The sequence below is a fragment of the Muntiacus reevesi genome, chromosome 4 (assembly GCF_963930625.1).
Source record: "Muntiacus reevesi chromosome 4, mMunRee1.1, whole genome shotgun sequence".
Classification (NCBI taxonomy): Eukaryota; Metazoa; Chordata; class Mammalia; order Artiodactyla; family Cervidae; genus Muntiacus; species Muntiacus reevesi.
The window spans coordinates 115499000-115526914 of record NC_089252.1 but is presented as its reverse complement, the minus strand read 5'-3'; the positions used below and the strand labels follow the sequence as shown (position 1 = coordinate 115526914).

At 52.8% G+C, this 27915-nt stretch overlaps 1 protein-coding gene across 2 annotated transcripts in view; it reads right to left on the bottom strand.

Annotated features, from left to right (window-relative positions):
* Positions 1 to 3074: 3074 nt before the first annotated feature.
* Positions 3075 to 27915, bottom strand: part of GRIP2 (glutamate receptor interacting protein 2) — a 60048-nt gene continuing 35207 nt past the window's right edge. For both annotated transcript variants that reach the window (XM_065933980.1, XM_065933981.1), the window contains exons 12-24: positions 26797 to 26983; positions 26163 to 26308; positions 25371 to 25451; positions 23304 to 23370; positions 23061 to 23206; positions 15913 to 16057; positions 12374 to 12513; positions 11557 to 11736; positions 10451 to 10628; positions 8729 to 8834; positions 7419 to 7562; positions 6269 to 6415; positions 3075 to 5278 (exon numbers count right to left, since the gene is read on the bottom strand). In XM_065933980.1, the coding sequence (XP_065790052.1) occupies positions 5120 to 5278; positions 6269 to 6415; positions 7419 to 7562; positions 8729 to 8834; positions 10451 to 10628; positions 11557 to 11736; positions 12374 to 12513; positions 15913 to 16057; positions 23061 to 23206; positions 23304 to 23370; positions 25371 to 25451; positions 26163 to 26308; positions 26797 to 26983 (1826 nt within the window). In that variant the 3' untranslated portion in view covers positions 3075 to 5119. The remainder of the gene's footprint in view (positions 5279 to 6268; positions 6416 to 7418; positions 7563 to 8728; positions 8835 to 10450; positions 10629 to 11556; positions 11737 to 12373; positions 12514 to 15912; positions 16058 to 23060; positions 23207 to 23303; positions 23371 to 25370; positions 25452 to 26162; positions 26309 to 26796; positions 26984 to 27915) is intronic.

The window sequence follows — 27915 nt, the reverse complement described above, 5'->3', positions numbered from 1 at the left end:
TGTCCATGCTGATCATGCTTGGCCGCCTCTCCAGTGGACTCTGAACTCTGCGTAAGTCCCTATGGAAACCACAACAGCAGGATAAGACCCCTCTGGGCAGGGGAACCGTGAAGATCGTATCCAGGTTACTCACGGCCTAAGAGGAAACATACTCTAATCACCCCTGCCTCCGGACAGTACCTATCGGAATGTAACCGCAGGCTTATCGGTTATTAACTGGTTGGAATGTAACCGCGGGCTTATTGATTATTAACTGAACACGTAACACGTGCGTGATGGGGTGACTGTGATTGTACTGACCCTTCTTTTGTAAGCCTCAAGGGATTTGGGGTGGCGGGTTCAGACGCGCACACATGGGGTATAAAAGGTTTTCACAAATGCTGGTCGGGGTCCTTGGCTAGGAGGAGACTCGGCCTTGGGCCCGCCGGTGTAATAAACTGCACTCCACTATCTGCATCGTCCTTCTGATGAGTTTGTTTCCCGGAATGCTGGGCTACAACAGAAGGACCTGAGATTCAGCACACGGAATGCTCCTCAGACCTCCGGGATCCTCACTGGCAAAAGAATTCGAAAGTGAAGGATCTGCTCTGTGTGTAAATCAAGGAGATCAAACCAGTCCATTCTAAAGGAAATCAGTCCTGAATGCTATACTGACACCATATAATATATATATAATTAATAATATAATAGATACCATATGTAATATATATTCAAATATATTTATATATAATTTTAAATATATATTAATATATAATATATATTAATATAAATATATATAACTTTATTTATATTTATGTATTTATAAATACATTTATATTATATTAAATATATAAATATATACAATATAAATATATTATATTATGTTATATATTATATAATATATATAATATATTTAAATATATCAAATATATATTTATATATAATATATATGTATATATATTATATATAATTAATGTATATTTATATATAATTACATAATATGATATAATATATATTAGACATAATATGTCTAATATATTGTCTAATATAATGTCTAATTATATGTCTATATAATGTCTAAAATAATATGTCTAATATGTCTAATATTAGACATAATATGTCTAATACATAATATGTCTAATATATATTATATCATATTATGTAATTATATATAAATATTTGTATATTATATATAATCATATATTTAAATATATATATCATTATATATAATATATCATATTATAATACATATAATGTATATAATATATATTATATATACATATACACATACATATATACATATACATACATATACATATATATTATATAAAATAACATAATATATATAATATAGTGATATAATATATAAATATATTTCTATATTATATATTATAATATATGATATAATATAATACTATAATATATTATATATGTATATACAGTTTATATATAAGCATATATTAATATATGATTATATATTTAAATACATTTATATAATTATATATAACATATATTATGTAATATATTACATATTTTATATATTATGATATATAATATAAATATATTTAAATATAATTATATATAATTATATTTATATATTATATATAAATATGTAATTATATATTTTGATATATTTTTATATTTGATAATATTTTCATATAATTAAATATATGATCATATATGTAAATATATTTTATATATTATATAATCATATTATATAATTAATATATTATGTTACTATATATTAATATACATATATGTATATTGATATATTAATATAATATATACTATATTATATTGCATGTTTTATGTAATATGTAGTATAATATATATAATATAATACTGATGTTGAAGCTGAAGCTCCACTACTTTGGCCACCTGATGGGAAGAGATGACTCACTGGAAAAGACCCTGATGCTGGGAAAGACTGAGGGCAGGAGGAGAAGGGGACGACAGAGGGTGAGATGGCTGGGTGGCGTCACCGACTCGGTGGACCTGGGTCTGAGTAGGCTCTGGGAGGTGGTGATGGACAGGGAGGCCTGGCGTGCTGCGGTCCATGGGTTCCCAAGAGCAGGACACGACTGAGCGGCTGAACTGAGCCGTAAGTCAGTCAAGCTGCTGTACATTGAAAACAAAAACGCTGTAAATCAAATATACTCCAACATGTCGTAAAAGTGAAATTGGGGAAAAAAAGTAATAAAAGAAAAGGCCTTGCATAATGCTCTGTCCTCCTTGTCTTGGGCTGGTTGGTATTACATCCCTGGAGCCTGAGCCAGCAGGGTCCCGTGGCTGAACTGCACTGGGGCTAAGAGGCCTGGGGTGCGTGCGCTTGCAACAGAGCCCCACTTTGCTCGTGGAGCACATCTGTTTTGCTCCTGACACGACCGCAGTCTCCAGGTCTAGGCAGACCGTCCTACAGCTAAAGCAAGCTTGGCGCCCCTGAACGACAGTGGACCTTCTGGCCAGGAGGAGTTTAAAAGAACTCACGCAGCCTCTGCGTGTCCTGGTGTCGGGTCCCCGCTTCAGCCTCCTCCCTCCGAGCTACCCCTCCTGCGAACCACCGGCCGCTGAGGCCATTTGTGCAAGGCTTGGGGCTTTTTTGTCTTGGGTTGAATCTTAAGGGGGCGTAAGTGGCAGGACACACGCCCACGGCTGTTTGCTCAGGCACACTCTGCATGAAGAGCCCGTCCCCAAAGGCTCTGGTTCCCCAGTAAAAGCACAGGAGGTGTGAAGAAAGGCTGCCGCCTTGTGGACATTGCCCGTGACAGCTTCAGTGTGTAAAAGTATTGGGATTATGGTGTCTTTTTCCTGTGTATTTTGTCTCCTTTGTGGAAGACCAATCGATCAGACGTCTGTGGGTTGATCTGTGAGCCTGTAATCACGTCTATTGATCTGTGTCCATTTCTGGGACCGTGGCACGCTGTTTGATGACCATAGCTTTGCAGGGCTGTGTAAAGTTTGGGAGGCTTATGCCTTGTCGTACGTTCTCTTTGGGATTGCTTTTTGCAATTCTGGGTCTTTTGAGGTTCCATAAAAATTTTAACAATTACTTTTCCTTGTGTTGTGCAAAACATCATCCATAAATGGGAGAGGAATCGCAAGCAAATGATTTATTTATTAAAGCAGACACCTTAATCCAGGTGGTTGTAAATAGTTTTATTTTTTTTAAAAAATCACCCCAACAGCACTCTCCCACCCAACCCCCAAGTCGTTGCAACTTGGGGGGCGAGGTCTGTACACACATGTCCCCAGACAGACCCCAAATGGCCTTTATGGTTTGGCACCCCTCGTCACGTTGTGCTTCCCGAGAGCCCTAAGAAAACCCCTTGTAGAAAAATACTTTACAAGGAATATGCTCTAATCTCAGCCAGAGAAAAATACAGCTTTTAGGGGGTGGGAGGGGCACATCGCGGCGGGCGGGCTGTACTGAAAATGCATAGGCAGGCAGGACGCTCACCGGGGAGACGGGGGTCAGGAAACATCGATTCTGGGGTGACCAGTCCCGTGAGAAGACAGAGGAATATTGCATATGAGAAGGCCGGCCGCGGCCAGGAGGCTCACCCATGGGACCCGGCTGCAGACGTCTGGGGTAGCGGTGGAGTCCTCAGCCCGAGGATGCGGAGGCTGGCCGGGTTCAGGGCACGTCTTCCTCAGCTGCCGTCCAACAGGCAGAGACGGCTCTGAGACCGTCCCCACCCTAATCGTGCAGAGGGGTCAGCCCGCAGGGGGACACGGCAACGCGCAGGGACCCAGCGTGCAAACCGCACAGCTCTGGGGTCCTCACCAAGCCCCTCGAGGGGAAGAGCGTTATTCTGGGGACACAGGGGTGCGAGGTGGAAGGTGCGGGCGGGCAGTGCCTGTTTTCCTGGGACCCTGTTAAGGGCTGGGCAGGGTCCAAGCACAGCTGGAGACCTGGCTGAATGCTTTCTGCCCATCTCCATCCCCGGGACGGGTGGCGGGGACAGCCCTGACCTCCAGGGAGATGTCCCGGGCCCTTGTCCAAACCGAAAGGTAGCAGAACACAAGGAAAACCATTTTAAGCGATGCTGGTGCTTCCAGATTTTCAAGCGAGAATCAACTTCCCTGCATGACCCCTTTGGACACGGTCGCCCCCAGGAGTGAGAAGGAACGGCCCGTCTCCCCCCGCTCCCCCGGTCTCTCCATCTGCTTCTGTCCCCTGCTCTGCTGACCTGGTGAGGAGCTGGATCCCCTCACACGCACCCTGTTTCCAAGGTTCCCCATCTTCACGGGCACAGCAGCTGAGTGGAACACACCTGGGACTTCGGTCCGAAAACGACTCCCTCCCGCCCTGAGGGGCCTGGGCTGAGAGGGGTGCACTCGTTCGGGGCAATGGCCACGCGGCCTATGAAAGCAGCGGGAGAGGCGGACAGCCTGACGCCTGCTTTGCAAAAGCTCACCCAACGGGCCCAGAAATGTGATCGCAAGCCACAGAGGCTTCGACCAGAGTCTCAGAAATGGAATAACTGCTCAGAGGGCCTGGCACTCCAGACTCCCTGGCTCCGAGTCTCCTAAGTGAAGCAGGGGAGGGTGAGCTGGTGAGCTCCGGACCCAGATTCTGGAGAGAAGGAGGCTGGCCCCCTTCCGTCTTTCCTGGCGGGAGGCCGTCCAGATCAAGTAGCCCCAGCCTCACCCTAGATGCTCCCCTGAGGGGAAACTAACCATCCCCGAGAAGCTGCACATCCCTGCCTGCGACCGCGCAGCTGGGATCGGCTCCTCTTGCTCACCTCCTGAGACAGGGAGCTCACTCCTGCCCTGCAGTCACTCAGCTCCACACCTCTGCTGGGCGATCACTCCCTGTGTGGCGCTGAGCTGTCCCACGTTGGACGCGCTTCCAAGGGGCCTGCAGGGACCTGGAGTAGCCCCTTCACTCCTGGCTGAGCGACCTGCCTTCACCTCCATTGGGCGCCCTGCCCTGCCCCGGCGCATCTCAGAGGCCCAGTTGGAGAAAGACCTCTATGTCGCTGCAACAGGCCCGGACTCCCGCCACCACAGATCTGGAGGACAAAGTCCGGTCCGAGCCTGCTCAGATGGCAGGCGGACAGGCGGGTGGCCACTTCTCCAGTCCGGCTGCAGGCGTGGGAGCCAGGATCTTCCCGGATGTCCAGATCACGGGCCGAGTTCAGAGCATCCGTGGGCCGCTGGGGCCGGGCGCCCGCGGGGACCGGCTGGTCTGGGCCAGCGGGTTGCGGCTGATGACCAGCTCCACGACATCGCCCGCCTCAGCCAGGAGCGGCACGGTCAGGCAGCAGTCAAGGTCCCGCGTGCGAACGTGGTTGACCTGCACACACACAGCCACGGGGCAGACGGCATCCACTCAGCCTGGGCTCAAGTGGGTGAGGCTTTCCCAACACCCAGACCCTGCCCGGCCCGGACACACGGTCAGTCTGAACGCTGACACAGAGGCAGGCACTCCCATTTAACTCTGTCAGCCCTTCCGCGCATCCTTCACCCTCCAACACCTGCACCTGCTTCTCCTTTATTTTTTAACATCACAAGCAGACCACATGCTGAGCCTCCTGCCCAGAAAGTGGGGCACGGGCAAGGGTGTGCCCACTCACATCTCCCAGGCTCCCTTGCTGTGAGATCGCATGACTTAGTTGCCATGGCGTCTGGGGCATTTCCTAGAGGGTGGAGCCTCCACAAGACCCGCGGTGGATGTATTATAGGAGAGGCGATAAATAAATGTTCACGTGCATTAAATCACTGAGATTTGGTGACTTCTCTTGGTCCAGTGGTTAAAAATCTGCCTGCCAATGCAGGGGACCTGGGTTCCATCCCTGGTCCAGGAAGATCCCACATGCCACAGGGCAACTAAGCCAGCATGCCCCAACCACCGAGCCAGCGCTCTAGAGCCTGCATACTCCAAGTACTGAGCCTGCTCCAAGTACTGGAGCCACCAGCATATCCTGGCATCTAGGCCCTGCAGCGGCAGAAGCCACCGCAGTGAGGCGTCCACGCGCCCCCACGAGACAAAGCCTCCGCACAGCAACCAAGAGCCAGCCCAGCCAAAACTAAAAAGAAACAATTTTAGGAAAGAAATACCGAAAAACCACTGAGATGTGGGGTTGTTTGCTACTGCAGCATAACTCAGCCTAGCCTCACCGATACACCCGTGCGGTCAGCCCCTTCTCTCAGATGAAGAAGCTGGCTCTCAGAGACGGGAAGCCGCCTGCCCAAGGCCACTCAGCCAGGGCAGATGTTGGGCTTTCTCCCCACCCTGGGGCTAGGGAACACCACTCCATCAAAGGTACTCCCACGCCGGTGTTACCTGGAGAACCCGGTCGAAGGGCCGGAGACCCCCACGTTGGGCCGGCCCATCAGGGCGCACGGTGTGGACGTAGACGCCCTTCTCCAGGAGGCCGTCTGAGACGCTGAAGCCGAAGTCACTCCGTATGGGGTCCTTGTGCAGCGTCACCTGGGGGCAGCAGGAGGAGGGGACCTCTGGAGCCCCGAGCTGCCCCCAGCTTCCCACAGCTGCCCAAGGCCCTTGGGCTGGCGTCGGATGCTTCTGGGACTCAGCCCCGGCCCACCCGGCTGCCCCCCCACCTCTGGGGCCGTCCTTCTGCAGCACTCAGTCACCGCGGAAGCCATGGGAACAGAGTCCCTCTCCATCCCTTTGCAGTCTTCCCACTTCCACCCCAGAACAAAGCCTCCGGAGGTGGCCATGTGCTTCCACCAGCCTCTGACACTGCCCATTGCCCCGTTCCCCACAGCGCTCAGAGCCTTCTGAAGGCGATCTGGGGCGAGAGGTCTCTTTTCCCCGTGTGTTTTATTTTCCTAGACTGTAGCCTATAGCTGACAAAAACGCTGGCCTTTCCTGTGAGGCAGTGATATACATGCACACATACACATACATGGGCTTCCCTGGTGACGCTAGTGGTAATGAATCTGCCTGCCAATGCAGGAGACGCAAGAGACGCAGTTTCGATCCCCAGGTCGGGAAGATCCCCTGGAATGGGAAGTGGCAACCCACTCCAGCATTCTTGCCTGGAGAATCCCACGGACAGAGGAGCCTGGTGGGCTACAGTCCAAGCGGTCACAGAGAATTGGACTCGACTGAGCAACTAAACCACCAGTGCCATACATATATATATATATATACCACACACACACTACAAGCTTATATACTATATACACTCACACACAATAACTTAAGTGGGATAAAAGTGAGTCCACGTAAACAAAAGCATCACAGGTGTGTGTGTGTGCACACACAAGTGCATGGATGGATGTGTGTGTGTGTTTCTGCCAAATGGCAGGAGTTTTGGAAAACTCTACCTCCGACCTAATCTTGTGTTTTACTGGTGGAGGAGAGCGAAGCCTGGAGAGGAGTGGGGTCCACCTGGGGCCATGGCCAGTCTCCGCAGCATCGGGACATGCGCCCGGGCCTCCCGCGCACCCCGACCCCCAGCACCCACCTTGTGCATCTCCACGGGCGGTGGCGGCAGCAGCTCCTGCGTCCCTTCGGGGGAGGCTCGTAGCTCCCGGCTCCTCCTCCAGGGCCGGTGGCGGGGCCCGCCCTCCAGGGCCACGCTCTGCACGGCGCCTGTCATGATGGACGCCTGAGGGGACACAGCCCTCCACTCAGACACTTTCGGCTCTATTTGCCGTCAGCAAACGTTTGCGAGTGTACCCGAAACAGATACTAAAGCTGATCACGTCCTTGGCCACCAAGAAAGAAGTCTTATAAAAAATCCCAAGAGTTAGTATCAAGTTGAAAGCACTGTCACAACCCAGTGTGAACTGGTTTTAAAGTTGGCATCAAAAAATAAAACCACACATATGGAGTTCCAAAACCAAACACCCCACTTCTAGAAGTGTAATTAAAGGGCTTCACTAAAAATTACAACGGACATTTTTTAAACATTAGGAATTGAACAGACCTTAAAAGTGCCACAACTTAAAGTTTATGGGATGCAGTCAACCAAGGGCTTACAGGTAAATTCGTATCTTTAAATGTTAGGAAACAATAAAGATTGAAAACTTAAGGAGTTGAGAAACCAGGAAGAGTGTCAGGGCTTAAAACACAGGTGAAGTAGAAGGAAGGGAATGTGGAAGCAAAACATGAAAAAGGGCAAGACAAAGAACCAATGAAACGTGAGAAAGACGCACAAAACTAAAAGCCGATTCTTTGAAGAGCCCAGTAACTGGCAAGACGAACAGAGAAACGCACGTCGACCAGAAGCCCGAGGAGCACAAATGGGGCAGAAGCGCAGATAAAGAGAGTGGGCTGCCGAGCTCGGAGCGGGGAGGCGCTCCAGGAGTGACCCGGGGACGACCCCCAGCCCGGGTCTCCCCGGGCAGCCTGCCCGTCGTGGGGAACGTGGATCTCCCGGCCCCTCGCCTCCTGCTGTTACGGATGCTACCCTCCAGAAGCTTCCTCTGGGCATGCTCAGAGCCATGCAGGCCTCTGTACTGTGCGTGCACACGCGTGTGCACACACACACACACACACACACAGCTGCCCTCATGCATCCACATGTGCACACCCGCACACGTGCTGCGACAAGACACTCTGCACGGTGCATGCCTGAGCGTGCTCACATGCATGCATGCACACACATGCTCCAAACATGCTCTCCGTTGCACACGTGTCCATCCATGCGTGTGTGCAGCACCTCCCCCCGGAGGACGCCGGGCCGTGCACTTGCACGCACTACACGGGAGCACAGTCCCACCTCCAGGCTGCCTCCCGCGGGCACACGCGCCCGGGTGCCCAAGCCCGTACCTCCAGCTCCCTCAGCAGCTCTGACTGACCGCACGACTCCAGGTCTTCGAGGGCTTCCCCGAACGTGCGCCAGAAGCCCTCCTCGCGGCCGGGGCCAGGGGCTGGGCTGCAACGTAGGAACCAGAGAAGGTCAACTCCCGGCGGGCGGGCGGGCGGGGATCTGAGGCATCTTCCGGGCCCTGGGGACCCTGCGCTGGGCTCGGGGGGGCCAGAGGGTGGGCGGGCGGGTGGGCTGGAAGGCAGGCGTCCTTGGCGGCAGAGCTGGGGCCCCGGGGCAGTGGCTGGTGACACGGAATGGGGGGGGAGACGCAGTGAGGGGCCACCGGGACTGGCGGTGAGCGGCTAGAACAGGGACAGATGAGACGGGGTGGAGAGCGGTGACACAGGACGCCTGGGAAGAGAGACGGACAGACAGACAGACAGAGAGACAGACAAGAGAGGAGATCCATGGTGCAGCCCCAGAGGACAGCCCCTGGCCTCCCCTCCCCGCCCAGACACAAGGCACTGCAGGACAGTGACAGACACAGCTGGAGCCGGCGTGGACACAGACGGATGAGGATGGAGGGTCCGCGCTGGGGAACGGGCTGCGCCCCACGCACTCCACAGTTTCCATCACAGGAGTCCGGGCCCCATCAGAGCGCGACAAGCCACATTTTCACGCTTCACCGCCTGCAACGCCGTTTGCTGTCGACACAGCCCCGGCCCTTATCAACTGTGCTGTGGTGGGCAAAGCTCTCTCTCCCTCTCAGGAAGGCACCCAGGCTTTCGTCTCCTGGGGAGCCGCCAGGACGATGATACAAGAGAGGCGGCCCCCTCGCCTTCCCATTTCAGAGATGAGAAGACGGAGCCTTCAAGGCCATGCACTGCGTTCGAGTCTACAGACGCGCTGAGCCAGGCCCTCTCCTGGGCGCAGGGCCATGGAGGGGACTAAGGTGAGGGCCCTGATCTCACGGCGTGTGGGCATGAACACCTACTGGGTGCCAGGCTGAGCTCAGGGCGCCACGCAGAAGACAACAGCCAGGTGGTTAATAGGCAGACCCAAGACAGCCAGCGCCACCGGGAGGCTCGTGCGCACTTCCAGCGGAGGGAGGCCTGCCTCCCTTCTGAGAGCCAGGGAAGCCTGCGCGGGGAGGGGACCTTGAGCCTGGTCTGAAGGATGAGCAGGCGTCGGCCCAGAAAGGGGAGGGGACGGCGCCCTCGGCGGCAGGCACTGCCCGGTCGGAAACTCGGCCACGGGAAGAGGGCGGCTGGGACTCCTTGGAATCGCTCCTCGCGGGAGCCGTGGGCAGCTGAATCCCTCTGAAGACACTGCCACAAACAGCACCATACCCGCAGCCCAGGGCTGGCACTCGTGACCACAGCCACCCTGCGGGGGTCGGGGGGTCCCCGCAGGAGGGCCACCGCCACCTGGGCCAAGTCGGGAGGGTCCGGGTTCAACGCCTCAGGTTCTAAGAAGAGCCAATCGCCAGACACAGGGTGGTGGGGGGAGTCAACCAGGCTGCCTTCCTGCCCCGCTTGCCTCCGCTGTGCCCCCGTCCCCGACATGGGCCTTCTGAAATGAAGACGGCTCTGCCCCATGCTGGCTCTCCTCTCCCGGGAGCCACACAAGACTCATTCATTGCGCCCACCGCCCCGGCACAGGGACCAGCTCCCTAAGCCCATCCCAGCCGGGAGGCCAAGCCTGCCTCCTCCCCTGGGGGTGCACCCCTGCCCCCCACAGACCTCGTGGGCGGCTCCCAGTCCTCCTCCTCCTCCTCCTCCTCGGGGAAGCTCTCGTCGGCAGGGCCTGGGGTATAGCTCGTCCTCCGGGGCTCGGTTGGCGGGGGACTGCTTCTCAGCCGGCTGGGCCGCCACTCCTGGGGGGTCACGGCCCGAGCAGCCGCCTGCGGAGTGTAGGAACCTGGCAGGCGGAGAGAGAGGGCGTCGAGCATCCTCTCCGTGTGCCCTGCTGGCCCTCCTTCCTGCCCCACCTCCAGCCTGGCGGGGTGGCCTGGGAGAGGTCTTTGCCTCCTCTGTGCTTGCCGGGCCACCCAAGGCCCCTACTCTAGAACCCCGTGACCATCAGCAGAGTGAATGCCAGGCCTCCAGGACCCTGTCCCAGCTCCATGGGGCTCAGCATGAGAAGGGGTCCACACTCTTAACCATCCCCTTCTCCCTGCCCTGAAGGTCCTGCCCTGCGGGGTGATGCTGACCCAGGGCTGCAGATGGGGAAGCTGAAACAGAGTGAGCAGACACGCAGTGAGGGATGACCAGGGCCCAGGGCCCCTGAGACTACCTGGAGGCCTCACCCCACTCCTCCCTGAGCTGGGCCTTGGGGAGTCGCCTGCGGTTCTGGGTCACAGAGATCACAAGATTCAGACGTCCCCCAAGGCCGCCCATGGGTCTCATGTGCAATGGGCGGGGGGTGGGGGCGTGCGTCCTGGGGGTGGCCTCCCAAGCGGGCCTCGCCGGAGGGACGGCAGGGGGCTTCTGCCTTCCTGTCTTTGATGGGATGCAGTCAGCATTGGGCGCTTGCTGCGTGCTGGCCATCGGGCTGGGAATGGAGGAGGCAGGAGACAGACCCCTTAGTCTCAGCCTCATGGGGGAGATCTGAACGGGCAGCTCTGTGCCATGGATGCCAATCAAAGCCCAGGAAGGCCTATGGTCCATGCTCTGAGGGTGAGGGGCCGTCAGAAAGGCTGACTGGGCCCGATCAGCTCTGCCGTCAGGAAGTGTCCCTGAGGGACGGAGCCAGCCGAGGAGGAGCAAGGAGGCGGGGCAGGGGCAGGGCATGGCCCCTGTAAAGGCCCGAGAGAGCACAGCGCTCGTCCAGGGGCCCGAGGCGTCACCTGGGCCCCCAAAGCCACCCTCTGTGGCCGAGCTGCCCCAGGACTCCACGGCGCTGTCCACGCTGGGCACGGTGGGCGACGATCGGGCTGCCAGCAGACCGCCTTTCAGCGCCTCCGGCGGGTCTTCATCCGCATCACTGGCTTCGCTAAGGCTGCCCGACTTGCGGGGTGCGAGGGGGCCTGGGAGGAAAAGCGGGTGTCACCGCCACTGGCTTCTGACCTTGGAGTCAGAGATGTTCAACCAGTCTGTTTCCCTGCTTCCGCCTGGTTTGGGGAATCACAGGCCCCTGGGTGCCCCGAGCCTCTTGCTGACCAAGCGGAGACGTGAGGTGGGAGGCAGGCGAGGTGGGAGGCAGGCTAGTGGGCAAACCCATCTCACAGACGGGAACACTGAGGCTTTGGGAAGGCTGCACCGCACACCCAAGGTCACATGGTGAGCGACAGAGGAGCCCAGATTCAAAGGAGAGCTCCAAAGTCTGGACTCTCGTCCACTCCCTAGCCAAGCACAGGGGATAAATACGGGGGAAACGGGAACGTAAAGACAGCCACAGGGATGACAAGCAGGCTCCTTCAGAGGCAGGAGGCCGAGGCGGGAGGTGATGAAGAGCATGGTTCAGGCCCAGAGAGCGCCACAGTGGCCCTGTGACCTCGGGGCATCACTCTGAGCCTTGTCTCCTCATCTCTCCAGGGACCCTCCCGCCTCCCCGGGGTAAGTAACCATCTTGTGAGGCTGGGCTCGCAAAGCGTGGCACAGTGCCCGAGGGAGCTCTCTCCCTAAGCGGGCTGGACGGCCCCCAGGGTGCGGGGTGAGGCTCACGGTCTAGCTGCTTCTTGATCTTCAGGGTGACGGTCTCGCCAGCCACCTGCAGGAGGTGGATGGCCTCGCTCAGCGGCCGGCCCTTGAGGCTAACACTGTTGATGGCCAGGATACGGTCCCCGACGTGGATGGCGCCAGTCCTGGGGAGGGCGCATAGGGGACAGGATGGGAGTTAGGGACTTGAATTGGGGGGTCTGCCCTGCGGGAACTCAGGAAACCCAAAGCACAAGCCTGGATGACCCCAGGTAAACCCACCTGTGGGGGATTAAAAAAAAAACAGCCAGTGTGATTGTGTTAATAGAGGTATCAAGTTTATCATCTGGGAGGGGATTTTTCCTGCTCAACTCTAAAGTTAGGTTCTGGAACCAGTGTTAAGCATGAATTTAGAGGATGTTTGGAACGCCACTTACTAGCTACCAAATACTATGTGGTCTTTTCAAGCTGAGTGCTAAAGAATTGATGCTTTTGAACTGTGGTGTTGGAGAAGACCCCTGAGAGTCCCTTGGACTGCAAGGAGATCCAACCAGTCCATCCTAAAGGAAATCATTCCTGAATGATGAATATTGGAAGGACTGATGCTGAAGCTGAAACTTTAATACTTTGGCCACCTGATGTGATGAGCTGACTCATTTGAAAAGACCCTGATGCTGGGAAAGATTGAAGGCAGGAGGAGAAGGGCATGACAGAGGATGAGATGGTTGGATGGCATCACTGACTCCATGGACATGAGTATGAGCAAGGTCTGGGAGTTGGTGATGGACAGGGAAGTCTGGCGTGCTGCAGTCCATGGGGTCGTAAAGAGTCGGACATGACTGAATGACTGAACTGAACTATGTGGTCTTGGGCCAATTTCTTTACTTCCCTGAGTCTCAGTTCTTTCATCTGCAAACTAAGCGTGATAATTTGATGCTTATGGTATCAAATTATAACTCAAGGACGGCTGAGTGGAAGGAATTCACATTCTCCTCCAGCTGACACCCATGGGTAGCCTTTCCCTCTCCCTGGACCTCAGTTTCCCCACCTGGAGAATAAGAGTAATCGCCAGGATCCAGCTGCCTTCATACAGGGGTATACGGGGGGAGGGGGGTAGGCGCTGATAAGGCCAAGCTGTAACTGCACACCTCAGTGGTTTTCCACCTAAATGCTATGAGATACCTAAGGAGCTTTTTCAAAAGTACAGATGTCTTGCCCCTCCCCCTGACCCATGAAACCGAACCTCTGGGAGTGGGGCCCGGGACGGGATTCTGGGGAGCAACCAGGGCTGGGCAGGGGGAGTGGTGGTGGGGGCTGAGAATGTACCCGACCTGCGTGGAGCAGGAGGAGGGAGAGGACTGGGGTCGGGGCTCTTAGACTCCAAGTGTAGACTTTGCCCCCAGCTGGGAGCTCATGGAGGGTCAAGCCCTTCCACGCCCAGCCTGGCCCAGCGAGCTCCCCGAGGGCCTGGGGGACCGACTGAGTCGGGAAGGACTGGATTCTGGGAGGAAAGCCAGGGCTGTGCTGTCTAGTTCGACGGCCACCAGCCACGTGGGATTGCTGGGCCCTGAGATGTGGCTGGCCTGTATGGAGACGTGCTAAAAGTGTAAAATACACCAGAGTCTGAAGACATAATGTGAAAGAGGAATGTCAACTATTCTGCTAGTCATTTTTACACTGATCACAAGCTCAAATAAATACATATTTAAGATTTTTTAAAGTCAAAACGACTTTTCTATCACTTCATGGCAAATGGATGGGAAAACAATGGAAACAGTGACAGACTTTATTTTGGGGGGCTCCAAAATCACTCAGGGGGTGACTGCAGTCCTGAAAGTAAAAGACGCTCCTTGGAAAAAAAGTTATGACAAACCTAGAGAGCATATTAAAAAGCAGGGACATCACTTTGCCAACAAACATTCATATAGTCAAAGCTATGGTTTTTTCCAGTAGTCATGTGAGAGTTGGACTGTAAAGAAGACTGTGTGTCGAAGGATTGATGCTTTCAAACTGTGGCGTTGGAGAAGACTCTTTGAGAGTCCCTTGGACTGCAAGGAGGTCAAACCAGTCAGTCCTGAAGGAAATCAGTCCTGAATATTCACTGGAAGGACTGAAGCTGAAACTCCAATACTTTGGCCACCTGATGCGAAGAGCTGACTCACTAGAAAAGACCCTGATGCTGGGAGGGATTGGGGGCAGGAGGAGAAGGGAACGACAGAGGATGAGATGGTTGGATGGCATCACCGACTCGATGGACATGAGTTTGAGTAAGCTCCGGGAGATGGTGATGGACAGGGAAGCCTGGCGTGCCGCGGTCCATGGGGTCACAGAGTCGGACACGGCTGAGCGACTGAGCATCACTGGCTGCTACAAAGTTTATGAATACATTCGCAGCTCACATTATCCTGCACTTGGACAGTGCTGACCTAGACCAGCCAGGCGAAGGCAGGGAGGTTGTCTACTGTGCCCCTTGGGGCTGGTTCACAGTGGGTGCCCAGAAAATGTGGTTGAAGATCTCCGAAGTCAGAACCGTTCACGGTGCCCTCTGCAGGGTGCTGGGCATCCAGCTGGGGCGGCTCCGGGAGCACAGCCAAGAGGGTTGGCTCAGGGTTGGCCTCAGCCCTGAACCCCTCCATCCCCTGCTCCACCCACCCCACCAGGGTGCCCCGCCTGAGCTGTGTCCTTCTCCAAGGGTCCACCCTGCCGGCCAGGCCAGACGAGGCTCCCCTTTCACAGCAAGCTCTTCTCGGTGCCTGGAGCTCACTGCAAAGCTGTCCGGAGAAAGCCTGTCTCACCCACACTGGGGTGGCCTCCCTGTGACCCCCACCCCAGAGGCGACCAGTTCCACTTCGGGTCCACATCTCCCTGCTTGCCCTCCGAACTGGACAGCCTGGACACGACTCTTCTCACAGCTCCCCCTGCTGCCATGGTTTTGGGGGGACTTCCTAGGGGATAGAATAGCGGGGGCCCCCCACCCCAGTGCCTCCAAAGAGGTGCCCCGGGCTGTGCTGGAACTCAGGCACCAGGGACACGGCCCCTGTGCTATGCAGGCACAAGAAGCACGGGCTCCATAAAGGCCCACATGCTGACTTTCCAGAAACAGGGAGATCTGCAGGTTTGGGGGAGCAGACGGCGAGCACATATTTATCCAGTGTGCGTGCGTGCTCAGTCGCTTCGGCCATGTCCGACTCTTTGCGACCCCACGGACTGTAGCCCGCCAGGCTCCTCCGTCCATGGGATGCTCCAGGCGAGAATACTGGAGTGGGTTGCCATGCCCTTCTCCAGGGGATCTTCCCAACCCACAGATCGAACATGGGTCTTTTGGAACCAAACCTGTCTTCTGGATTGCAGGCAGATTCTTGACCCACTGAGCCGCCTGGGAGGGATTTATCCAGCACTTACCTGAAATGGGGATGGCTGCCCGGGGCTGGCCCCCACCTGAGGAACTGAGGGTCAGAGAGATCGATATTGGAACAAAGCTGAGAGCCAGGTTTGACTGGCCCCAAAGCTCGGCTGCTGCCCCATGGGGTCCCGGGCTCACCCGTGCCCACAGAGCCCTGGCTCACCTCTCAGCCAGGCCACGCTTGGTCAGGCCCGAGATGACGATAGGGTCAAAAGGCTCCTCTGTGCCCGAGATGGTGATGCCCAGGGGGCCCCCGTAGCGTTTCAGCTCCACCGTGTAGCTGATGGCACCTGTGGTCTCCTGTTCGTCTGGGGAGGGTGGGTATGCATCAGAGGTTGGGGGCACATATCAGGGGCCAGAGCATAGGAATGGGCACGCCCAGAACCCCGCAGAGGGTTAATGCACCACACTCATCACACGCTTCCATTAATACACCCACTCCCTCAGTCAAAAAAAGTTACCCATTCCCTAAACCACTGATACACCCAATTCCTCTGCCATTAATACACACATTCCCTCAGTCACTAATACACTCATCCCCTTATTCCCTTAATACACCTATTCCCCCAGTCTTTCCTTGTGCCATTAATTCAGCCATTCTCTAAACCATGAATTCAGCCATTCCCCCAGCCATTCATTCAGCCATAATTTCAAACACTCCCTTCACCATTAATTCAAGCCCCTTACAGCATTATTATACCTATTCCCTCAGCCATTGATATACCCATTCTCTCAGCCCCAATACACAAATTCCCTCAGCCATTAATTCACCAATTTCTTCAGCCATTAATTAATCCATTTTCTAGCTACTGATTCACCCATTCCCTCAGTCATTCATTCACCCATACCATTTACCATTAATTTACCAGGAATTCATCCATTTCTTCATTCCATTAATATACCCATAACCTCATGCCATGGTTCCATCCATTCCCTCAACCATTAAATCACCTATACCCTCAGCCACTAATTGATCCATTCCCTCAGGCATTAGTTTACCCATTTGGTCAGCCCCATTCTTCATTTCCCAAGGCATTAGTTCACCCATTCCTTTATATTCTACTATACCCATTCACTCAGCCTTTAATTCACCCTTTCCCTCAGCCTTTTACTTCAGCCATTGTTTCATCCATTAATATACCCATTCTCTCATCCACTAATACACCCATAAATTCTGCATTTAGTTCACCCATTCTCTCAGCTTTAACTGACAATTTTCAATTTCCTCTGCTACTAATTCATCAATTCTCTCCACCATTAAATCAGCCTTTTCTTACACATTAGTTCACCCATTCTTTCAGCTACTAACACATCTATTCCCGCAGCTATTCATTCATCCATTCCCTCAGCCATTAATTCACTGATTCCCTTAGGAATTGCTTCACTCATTCTCTGAGCCACTACTTCCCCATATCTTCAAATATTAATTCACCTATTCACTGAGACGTTAAATCACCCATTCCCAGAGCCCTTCATTCAGCCAACCCCTCAGCTATTGTTTCACACATTGTGCATGTTACTTGCTCAGTCATGTCAACTCTTTGCGACCCCGGGACTGCAGCCCGCCAGGCTCCTCTGTCCATGAGATTCTCCAGGCAAGAATACTGGAGTCAGTTGCCATGCCCTTCTCCAGCGGATCATCCCGACCCAGGGATCGGACCTTGGGTCTCCCACATTGCAGGCAGATTCTTTACCATCTGAGCCACCAGGGAAGCCCGTTTCACACGTTATCTGCTGTTAGTTCAACTATTCCCTCAGCCATTATCACCCATTGCCTCAGTCATTATATACCAATTCTTTCATGCCTAGCATAACCATTTGCTCAGAGATTAGTTCACCCATATCCTCAGCCATTAATTCACTGATTCCCTGAGGAATTAGTTCAACCTCTCCCTCAGCCATTAATTAATCCATTCCACACCCATTAGTTCACCCATTCCCTCAGCCTTCAATACACCATTCCGTCAGTCATTAATACACAATTCCTACATCCATTAATTCACCCATCCTGCCTCCAGTAATTCACCCTTTTCCTTCAGCTATTAAATCAGGCAATACCTGAGTCATTAATTCACCCAGGCAGCCATTAGTTCGCTATACCTTCAAACATTAACACACCAATTCCCCCAGCTTTAATACATTCGTCCTCTTAACGATAAGTCTACCCAGTTGTTCAGCCATTAATTCACCTTTTCCCACAAAAATTAGTGCACCTATTCCTTCGGCCACTATACACTTATTCTATCCGCACCTAATTCACCCATTGCCTCAGCCTTCAATACACCATCTCCTCAGTCATTAACGGAGTCAAGTGCCTCCACCCCGACTCCCTCAGCTATTAAATCAGGCGTTCGTCAGTTATTAACTCAGCTAATACCTGAGCCACTAATTCACTCATTGCCTCAGTCATTCACTAATACCCTCAGCCATGAATTTACCTGTATCAGTTCAGTTCAGTCTCTCAGTCATGTCCGACCCTTTGCGACCCCATGAACGGCAGCACGCCAGGTCTCCCTGTCCGTCACCAACTCCCAGAGTTCACCCAAATCCATGTCCATTGAGTTGGTGATGCCATCCAACCATCTCATCCTTTGCCATCCCCTTCTCCTCCTGCTCTCAATCTTTCCCAGCATTGGGGTGTTTTCAAATGAGTCAGCTCTTCGCATCAGGTGGCCAAAGTATTGGAGTTTCAGCTTCAACATCAATCCTTCCAATGAACACCCAGGACTGATTTCCTTTAGGATAGACTGGTTGGATCTCCTTGCAGTCCAAGAGACTCTCAAGAGTCTTCTCCAACACCACAGTTCAAAAGCATCAATTCTTCAGCACTCAGCTTTCTTTATAGTCCAACTCTCACATCCATACATGACCACTGGAAAAACCATAGCCTTGACTAGACGGACCTTTGTTGGCAAAGTAATGTCTCTGCTTTCTAATATGCTCTCTAGGTTGGTCATAACTTTCCTTCCAAGGAGTAAGTGTCTTTTAATTTCATGACTGCAGTCACCATCTGCAGTGATTTTGGAGCCCAGAAAAATAAAGTCAGCCATTGTTTCCACTGTTTCCCCATCTATTTGCCATGAAGCGATGGGACCAGATGCCATGATCTTAGTTTTCTTAATGTTAAGCTTTAAGACAACTTTTTCACTCTCTTCTTTCACTTGCATCAAGAGGCTCTTTAGTTCTTCTTCACTTTCTGCCATAAGGGTGGTATCATCTGCATATCTGAGGTTATTGATATTTCTCCCGGCAATCTTGATTCCAGCCTGTGCTTCCTCCAGCCCAGCATTTCTCATGATGTATTCTGCATATAAGTTAAATAAGCAGGGTGACAATATACAGCCCTGACGTATTCCTTTTCCTATTTGGAACCAGTCTGTTGTTCCATGTCCAGTTCTAACTGCTGCTTCCTGACCTGCATACAGGTTTCTCAAGAGTCAGGTCAGGTGGTCTGGTATTCCCATCTGTTTCAGAATTTTCCACAGTTTACTGTGATCCACACAGTCAAAGGCCCTCACCCATTACTACACCAGTTCCCCCAGGTCTAACACTCAATCCCTCGGGAATTAATTCACCCACTCACTCAATCATTATTTTACCCATAACCTCAGGATATTGATTGATAACCAGTCAACCCTAAGGAAATCAATCCTGAATATTCGCTGGAAGGACTGATGCTGAAGCTGAAACTCCAATATTTTGGCCACCTGATGCGAAGAACTGACTTATTTGAAAAGACCTTGATGCTGGGAAAGATTGAAGGCAGGAGGAGAAGGGGATGACAGAGGATGAGATGGTTGGATGGCATCACTGACCCAATGGACAAGAGTTTGAGCAAGTTCCAGGAGTTGGTGTTGGACAGGGAAGCCTGGTGTGCTGCAGTCCGTGGGGTCGCAAAGAGTCGAACACGACTGATGGACTGAACTGAACTGAACTCATATTAGTTCTTCCATTCCTTCAGCTGTTATTTCCGCCATTCCCTCAGCCAGTAATTCAAGCAGTCCCTCAGCATTATTTCTGTCATTCCCACAGTCTTTGATACACCAATTCCTTCAACCTATAATACCACACACCCGCATGCATTAATTCATCCATTTCGTCAGCCATTAACTCAGGCATTCTCTCAGCCCTAATTCACCCATTCCCTCAGCCATTAATCTTTTCCCACAGCCATTAATATAGCCATATTCTCATGCCATATAAAAATATCCTCACCCATTTCCTACACTCTAAATCACACATTCCTGAAGCCATTAATCCCCCACTTCCCTCAGCCATTCATTCACCCATTCCTTCAGCCACTAATTCACCTATACCCTCAGCCATTCATTCATCCGTTCTTTCAGCCATTAATTCACCCATACTCTCAGCCAGTAATACCACAATTCTGCAGGCCTAATACATCCAATCCCTCAGGAATTATTTCACCCACTTGCTCAACCATTATTTTCCTCATAACCTCATGCGATTAGTTCACCAATTCCTTCAGGTATTATTTCAACTATTCCCTCAGCCATAAATTCAGGCATTCCCTCAGCCTATTTTCTTTGACAGGTAAGAAGTGGATTTATTTGGATACACATTCCATAGACAGAGTGTGGTCCATCTCAAAAAGTGTGAGCAACTTTGGGAGAAACACTCCACAGAGAGGGCGGGCCATCGCAGAAGGCAAGAGGCCTCCCTTAATCTTTGATACATTAATTCCCTCCATCATTAAGACACACTTTCCTATATCCATTAATTCACCCATTCCCTCAGCCATATTTCAGGCATTCCTTTAGCCAACCAATCCCTCCGTCATTAATACACATTTCCTCATGCTATTAATTCACACATTCCCTCAGGCCTAATACAAACTTTCCATCGGCTATTAATTCATCCATTCTCTCAGCTATTAGTTTCCCATTATCTCAGCCACTAACCCATTTCCTTAAGTTGTTAAATCACCCATTCTTTCTGCTGTTGGGTTCAGCCATAAGCCCCCAATTCACCCAGTCCTGCCATCATTAAATCACCTTTTACCTGAGCCACTAGTTCATTCACTCCATCAGTCACATTCACCTGTTTCCTATGAAATCTCTCACCCATTAATTCAGCCAATCTGAGACATTTTTACACATTCTCTTGGCCATTAAACTATTTCTTCAGCAAGTAGATCCCTTATTCTCTCAGCCATTAATAATAGCATCAGCCACTAATGCACATATTCTCTCAGCCGTTAATTCACCCATTCCATCAGCCACTAATTAAGTCAATCCTCTAGCCATTACTTCACCTCTTTCGTGAGCCCTAATACACCAGTTCTTTCATGCTTAATACAGATTCCTTAAGCGATTAGTTCACCCATTCCCTCAGCCATTAATACGGCCAGTCCCTTAGTCATTAATTCAACCAATCCTGCAGCCATTAACTCAGCCAATTCCTCAGCGACTATCTGAGCCATTTCCACAGACTTTGATACACCAGTTCCTCCAACCATTCACACACACATTCCTCCATCCACTAATTCACCCATTCCTCAGCCATTCATTCAGTCAATCCCTTGGCCATGAATTCACACATTTCCTCAGCCACTAATATAGCAATTCCCTAATGCCTAACACACTGACTCTCTAGTTATTAGTTCACCCATGTCTTCATGCCCTGAATACCCTCATTCCCTATGTCATTGATAAACCCATTCACTCAACCATTAGTTCACCGTTATCTCAATCTTTAGTCACGGATCGCCGAACCCGTAGTTTATCCATTCCTTCAGCCACTAATTCACCCATCATTTCAGCCACTAATTCTCTACCACTTATTCAGCCAATCCATCAATCATTAATTTACCCAAACCCTGAATCATTAACTCACCTATCCCTTCAGCCATTAATTCGCCATTCCCTCAGCCATCAACACACCAATTTTCTCATGCCTGAACAACATGGTCTCTTGGTGATTAGCTCACCCATTCCCTTCTGTCAGCATAGAGCCACCGCCTCAGCCATTACGCTCATTCCCCCTCAGCCATTTTTCAAACATTCCCTCAGTTGTCAATCCACCCATTCCCTCTGCCATTCATATACCATTCTCTCAGCTCTAGTACAGATTCCTTCAGCCACTAATTCAGCCATTCCCTCAGCCACCAAGTCACCCACTCCCTCGTGTCATTAATCCGCCCATTCTCTCATGCCACTAATTCACCCACACGGTCAAGCCATTAAGATAACCATTCCCTAGGCAACTACCTCCCCATTTCCTCTCCATTAATTCACCCCTCCTCTCAGGCATTATTTCACTATTCCTCCAGCCATTACTATACTCAAGTGCTTCATGCCTTTAATACACCCGTTCTCTCAGCCATGAATTCACCCATTCCTTAACTCCATTCATTACACTGATTCCCCCAGTCATTAATGCAGCCACTCACTCTGCCACTGTATCATCCCTTCACTCTGCCATGAATACACCCATTGTTTCATGCTATTAATACATCTATTTCCTCAGCCATTAATTCAAACATTCCATCAGTCATTAATCCACCTATTCCCTCAGCCATGAACACACCCATTTCCCCCATGGGAGGACTTCAGATGGCACCACTTGAAGCCATCTTCTGCTTCCAACAATGTTTCATTCCACCCAAACAGCTATTTCAATAAGAGTAGAAATACCGAACCAGCATTTTTATAATAAAGGTTTCACATACCATGCAGAACAACAAGGATAATGATGGTGATGATGATATTGACTATAAGACGACACCAGATTTCCTGTTTTTCTTAAAAACTCTGAAATCTGCCCACAAGTGATCCTCCTTCCCAGGGTGGGAGTTGGCGGCAGCCCTTCTGAACAAGATTCTTGCCAGTGGCCACAGTCCTCTCCCTTTCCTTCTGTCTACCCAGACTGAATCATTTTTCTCAGCTTCAGCCCAATTCACTCACTCTGTCACCTGTCCAGCCTCAGACGTGCCTGAGTTTGCAGCCTCAGCTTATTCACAGCCACCCAGGCAGTGGTACACTCCCCACCCCCACCCACTCATCGTCACACCCAGTCATCTGCGCCCAGCAGCTTTAGGCAGGGCCTGTTGGATCCAAGTCTCACTCAAACTCTAGCAGACCTCACAAGGGCCTTTGGAGAAGCCCAGACCTGGGGACAGGGACACATCTGCCATCCTCCCCCCCACCACTCCGCATCTTCATTCAAGGGGTCTCCGCCAGCAGCCCCTGGGTGGCATCCACCACGCTCCCTCCTTGGCCGGAGGCAGCACCAGATTCCCAGCTGGGCTCCGTCTGGCTGGCGTGGGTGGGTGGGGATCGGGGCCCTCACCCGAGTTGTCCTCGTCCTTTCGGATCTTTAGCTTCACCAGGTCCTCACACTGGCGCAGGATTTGCACAGCGTCCTCCATGGGACAGTTGTCCAGGCGGATGTTGTCAATGGCCAGCAGCTTGTCCCCCGGCTCGAGGGTGCCGGTCCTGCGGGAGCAGGGAGGGGACACGAGGAGCTGGGCAGACCAGGCGCCCAGGCCACCCCCGTGGGCCAGTCCCCCCGCCCTGCCAGGGGCTCCCCCACCTGTGCGCCACGCTGCCTTTCTTGATGTCGGAGATGACCAGGGGCTCCCCTCGCTTCCTGCTGGCCGCTGGGGGAAAGAAGCCAAGAGCCCATCCGTGGCCACCTCCGCCTCAGGGGCCCAGGAGTTGGGCGTGGACGCAGAGACCCATGCCCTGTTTCCCGTGGCTCCCTGGCTGGGTGGACTGTGAGCAAATCAGCGCCCCTCTCTGCCTCAGTTTCCCCTCTGTAAAGTGGGGATGAGACCACAGAGTTCACGGGGACAGCCTAGATTACCTAGACGAAGCAGGATACACCTCCCACGCTCAGCTCACTCTCCAGCACATGGAGCTCCCTGAGGGGCTGGGTCTGGCTGGTGTCTGTGTCCCCGGCAACGGGCACACACAGGGCCAGGTTCCAGAACCAAGTGACTCCTAACGGCGGAGTTCGTCCTTGCCCGCTGCGGGGAATGCTGGCTGCGAACACTACAGCGGAACCCTGCTGGCGAATGGCCTTTGGCTGAGGGAGCAGCCTCACCCAAGGCAGTGTCTACACCCATCGACCAGTCCACGCAGCGGTGCCAAGGCCCGGCTCCCAGCCTCGATGCAGGACAACTCCCGCAGAAAGTGAAAGCATTAGTCGCTCAGTCACGTCCGGCTCTTTGTGACCCCACGGACTGTAGCCCACCAGCCTCTTCTGTCCATGGAATTCTCCAGGCAGGGGTACTGGAGTGGGTAGCCATTCCCTTCTCCCGGGGATCTTCCTGACACCGGGATTGAACCCACATCTCCTGTACTGGCAGGCAGATTCTTTACGTCTGAGCACCAGGGAAGCCTCAGCTCCTGCAGACTCCCCAGCAAAGAAGATTGGGGGAGCCCTCTATTGGGACTACGTCACAGCCTAGCTCCTCCCACTGCCCTGTCCTACAGTCTCCCGCCCACAGGTGTTGATCCTAAGAGCCCTCCTCACAAGGCCCCTATACGTCATTCCTTGTGGGAGACTCTATTTCCCGGGAAACATAATCTAAGACAACGGGTGGCTGAGTTTTCCTGCAGAAAGAATTCATGTGGGTTAATGGGTTTTCCCATGAGTGACCAGCTGTAAGGCGGTCCCTCTAGCCCAAACAGCATCTTTGCAAATGAGACAAAGGGGCCCCATCTAATTAGTCTGTTGAGAAAATGTCAGAAACATCTAAGTCTACCTTGAATGGGCGCCTTGTGTCATGCATAACCTGCACAACTGCACCTGGTGGCCGTGCCCAGAGGTCCCTGGGCTGGAAGCACCTTCTCCCCATCGACTGCTTCAATTTCCACCACCACTGACTGCGGGGTCTGGGGCAGAAAGGAGCTGCAGCACCAGCCCTTCCGGACAGCTGCTCCTCCAGGGTGTGATGGGGAGGTGGCAGATGAAGTCAGAGGGGGATCCCCCAGTGGCTCAGCGGTAAAGAATCCGCCTGCAATGCAGGAGCCACAGGAGATGTGGGTTTGATCCCTGGGTCGGGAAGATCCCCTGGAGATGGGCATAGCAATCCACTCCAGCATTCTTGCCTGGAGAATCCCAAGTACAGAGGAACCTGGCAGGCTACAGGCCAAAGGGTCTCAAAGAGTTGCACACGTCTGAAGCGACTTTGCACGCACGCACGCACAGTCAGAGGACTTCAGCTTTTCCAGAGTGAGATGAGGGCTGGGGGAGGGTCTGTGAGCATTCCTCTGTTTGTGTATTCTACCTTCTTCTTTCCATTCTGCAGTCCCTCACTTTCATTCCTTTGACAAACATGAATTAAGCACTGACTATGTTCCAGGCCTTTCCTGGGCCCTGGGAATACAGAGGCATCAGAAAACCAAACCTGGGTCACGTGACTGGTGCCTCAGAAAACCACTTAACCAACCCAGGAGACTAAAAAGGCCAGGAGACTCCCATTGTGCAGAACAGAAAACCAAGGCTTCCAGAAGCCTTGCCTGAGGACACGCACCACAGACAGAGAAAAGCCAGGTCAGCCAGCCCCCCCTCCCATCCAGCACCTTCCCCTGATCGCCTCCTGCTGGGCGTTTTCTTGGGGCAGGCTGGAGGGCATGTGGGACAGGGACTCACAGCTGATGGTGATGCCCAGCTCCACGCCGCGCCTCTTGGGCAGCTTCACATGGAAGGTGCCGCTGCTCGGGATGACCGACTCTGGGTGCAAACAGACACAAACCCAGGAGACTCAAGAGAATAGCCTCAGAGAGTCCGCACCCCACACTCATTCTGGTCCAGTGGAGAGGGATGCCAAACACAACCCCATCCTGCTTCTTCTACCCACAAAATAAACTGAGGCACACTGCACCGACTTGTCCCCGACAAGCACCCACGGGGTAAGAGCAGAGACAGGACTGGTACCCTGACCTACAGCTGCCACTGGGGCCCCCTGGCCCGGCCCAAACCATTGGGATCCAGCAAGGACTTACAGGGCGCCTCTCACATGCCAGACCTCAGCTGGTGCTTGCAGGAGCTTCATCTCATCTGATCTCAACAACACCCCTTGTGACAGAGGATTCTATCCACTTTACACTGCTTTTACACTGGGGAAAACTGAGGCTGGAGGAAGACCGGCCCTGTCCGAAGCCACACGGTGTCCAAATCAGGAACCAGAATTCTAACCGAGTTGTTTGGGGATCTTTGCATAAACCCTCACCTCCCCCACCCGCGGCTCCTGTTCCCTTGAAAAAGTCCTCATCCACACTGGCGTGTGCAAGTCCTTCACTCCCGCTCCCCGCCTTTCTCCCGGCGTTCTGGGGACACGCTGCAAAGGCGGGAAGAAGCAGGCGCGAGAAGGGGGAGCAGGGTGGAGAAAGGAGGGAGAAGGGGGTCGCGAAGGAGGCGAGGAAGCCGCAGGTACCCACTCACCGGCCACGTCGAACTCCACCTCCAGCACGACCTTGTGGGCCAGCGCCGCGTCCCGCAACAGCTGGTTGGCCTCCTCCATCGTCCCGTCCTCGGTGGCGATGCCGTTGATGGCCAGGACGCGGTCCCCTACCTGCAGCAGCCCACACCTGAACCGGAGAGAGAAGCGGCCCCGTTGGAAGCCAGGGTCTTGCGGCGCGGGAGCAGGGCCAGGCCCCGCCCACATCCCGGGCGGGGCGGGGCGGGGCGGGGCCGGGGCGGGGCTGGCAGCGCTCCGCCCCGCCCCGCGCCCGCTGCAGCTCCTAGGGCCGTTTATCTGGGACACTGGCTAAGGGATGCCCTCGCTGGACTTCAGTTTCCCTGTCCCGTGGGGGTGATGCCATGCCTCAGGAGATGTATACACAGGACTCGGACTTCAGACCACACTGGGGTTCGTGCCATGGGTCACTCCCAAGCTGTGTGGCCCTGGGCAGGTGAATCAGCTTCTCTGAGCCTCAGACCCCTCGTCTACAAAACGGGGCCGGCGACGGGGTGGACCGTGCTGGTTGGTGAGGGGCACCTGTGCAGCCAGGCTAAACATGTGACTGGACGTCCCCGGCTGTCCACCCCCCGAATGGGAGAGTGGCAGGCGGCTCACCTCTCCGCCGGGCTGTCAGGCTCAATAAAACGCACGAGGGGCGGGGAGGACAGGGTCTCGGTGGCGAAGATGCCGCCCTGGAGCTGCAGGCCGAAGCCGCTGAGAGGGTCTCCGCAGAGCACGATCTCCGTGGTCTCCGAGTGCACGATCTGGCCGCCTGGCCCCACCGTGCTGGAGGTCAGCGACACTGCGGGGCAGGCGGGCACGGCGCTCAGGGCGCAGTCCCGGGGGAACTCTCTGCCAGAGCCCACCCACCCGCGGCGGAGAGGGCCCGCGAGTGGGAGGCCCGACCCGACCCGGGGCGGGGCCAAGTCGCGGCCCATTCTGAACCCTGGGGTCATGGGTTGCACCCGGCAGAGCTGCGCCCAGGATCCAGGAAGGCAGCTCCTGGAACGCCTTGTTATAAAACAGGCTCCGAGGGTCCGTGATGTGACGTCCTGTGATGTTGTGTGATGTTACGCCGCGCTCAGTCGCTAAGGTGTGTCCTACTCCTTGCAACTCCATGGGCTGTAGCCCGCCAGGCTCCTCTGTCCGTGGGATTTCCCAGGCAACAATATTGGAGTGGGTTGCCACGCCCTTCTCCAGGGGATCTTCCCGACCCAGGGACCAAACCCCTGTCTCCAGTGTTAGCAGGTGGATTCTTTACCACTGAGCTACCACGGAAGCCCTGTGTGATCTTGTATTTCAATTTATTTTATTATTGTATCAAATATCACATTATATTACTATGAGATGCAATAGTATATATTATGCCATTTTTGGCAACAGCTTTATTGAGATATAATTCAGCTTCCACAGTATTCACCCACAGAGTGTACAATTCAATGGGTTTTAGTAAATATATTGATTATTTAGTATATTCAAGTTGTACAACCGTCCCCTTAATTAATTTTAGAACATTTTCAATCCCTCAAAGAAGCCCTGTTTCCATTAGTCACTCAAATCCTCCCCTCTCTCCCAGCCCTAAGCATACTTTCTATGTCTAATATTTGCCTGTTCTGGACATTTCATATCAACGGAATCATACTATAAATGGTCTTTTGTATGTGGTTTCTTTCACTTAGCATGTTTCAGGGCTCATTTATGTAGCATAGATCAAAATGTCCTCCTTGACCCTAA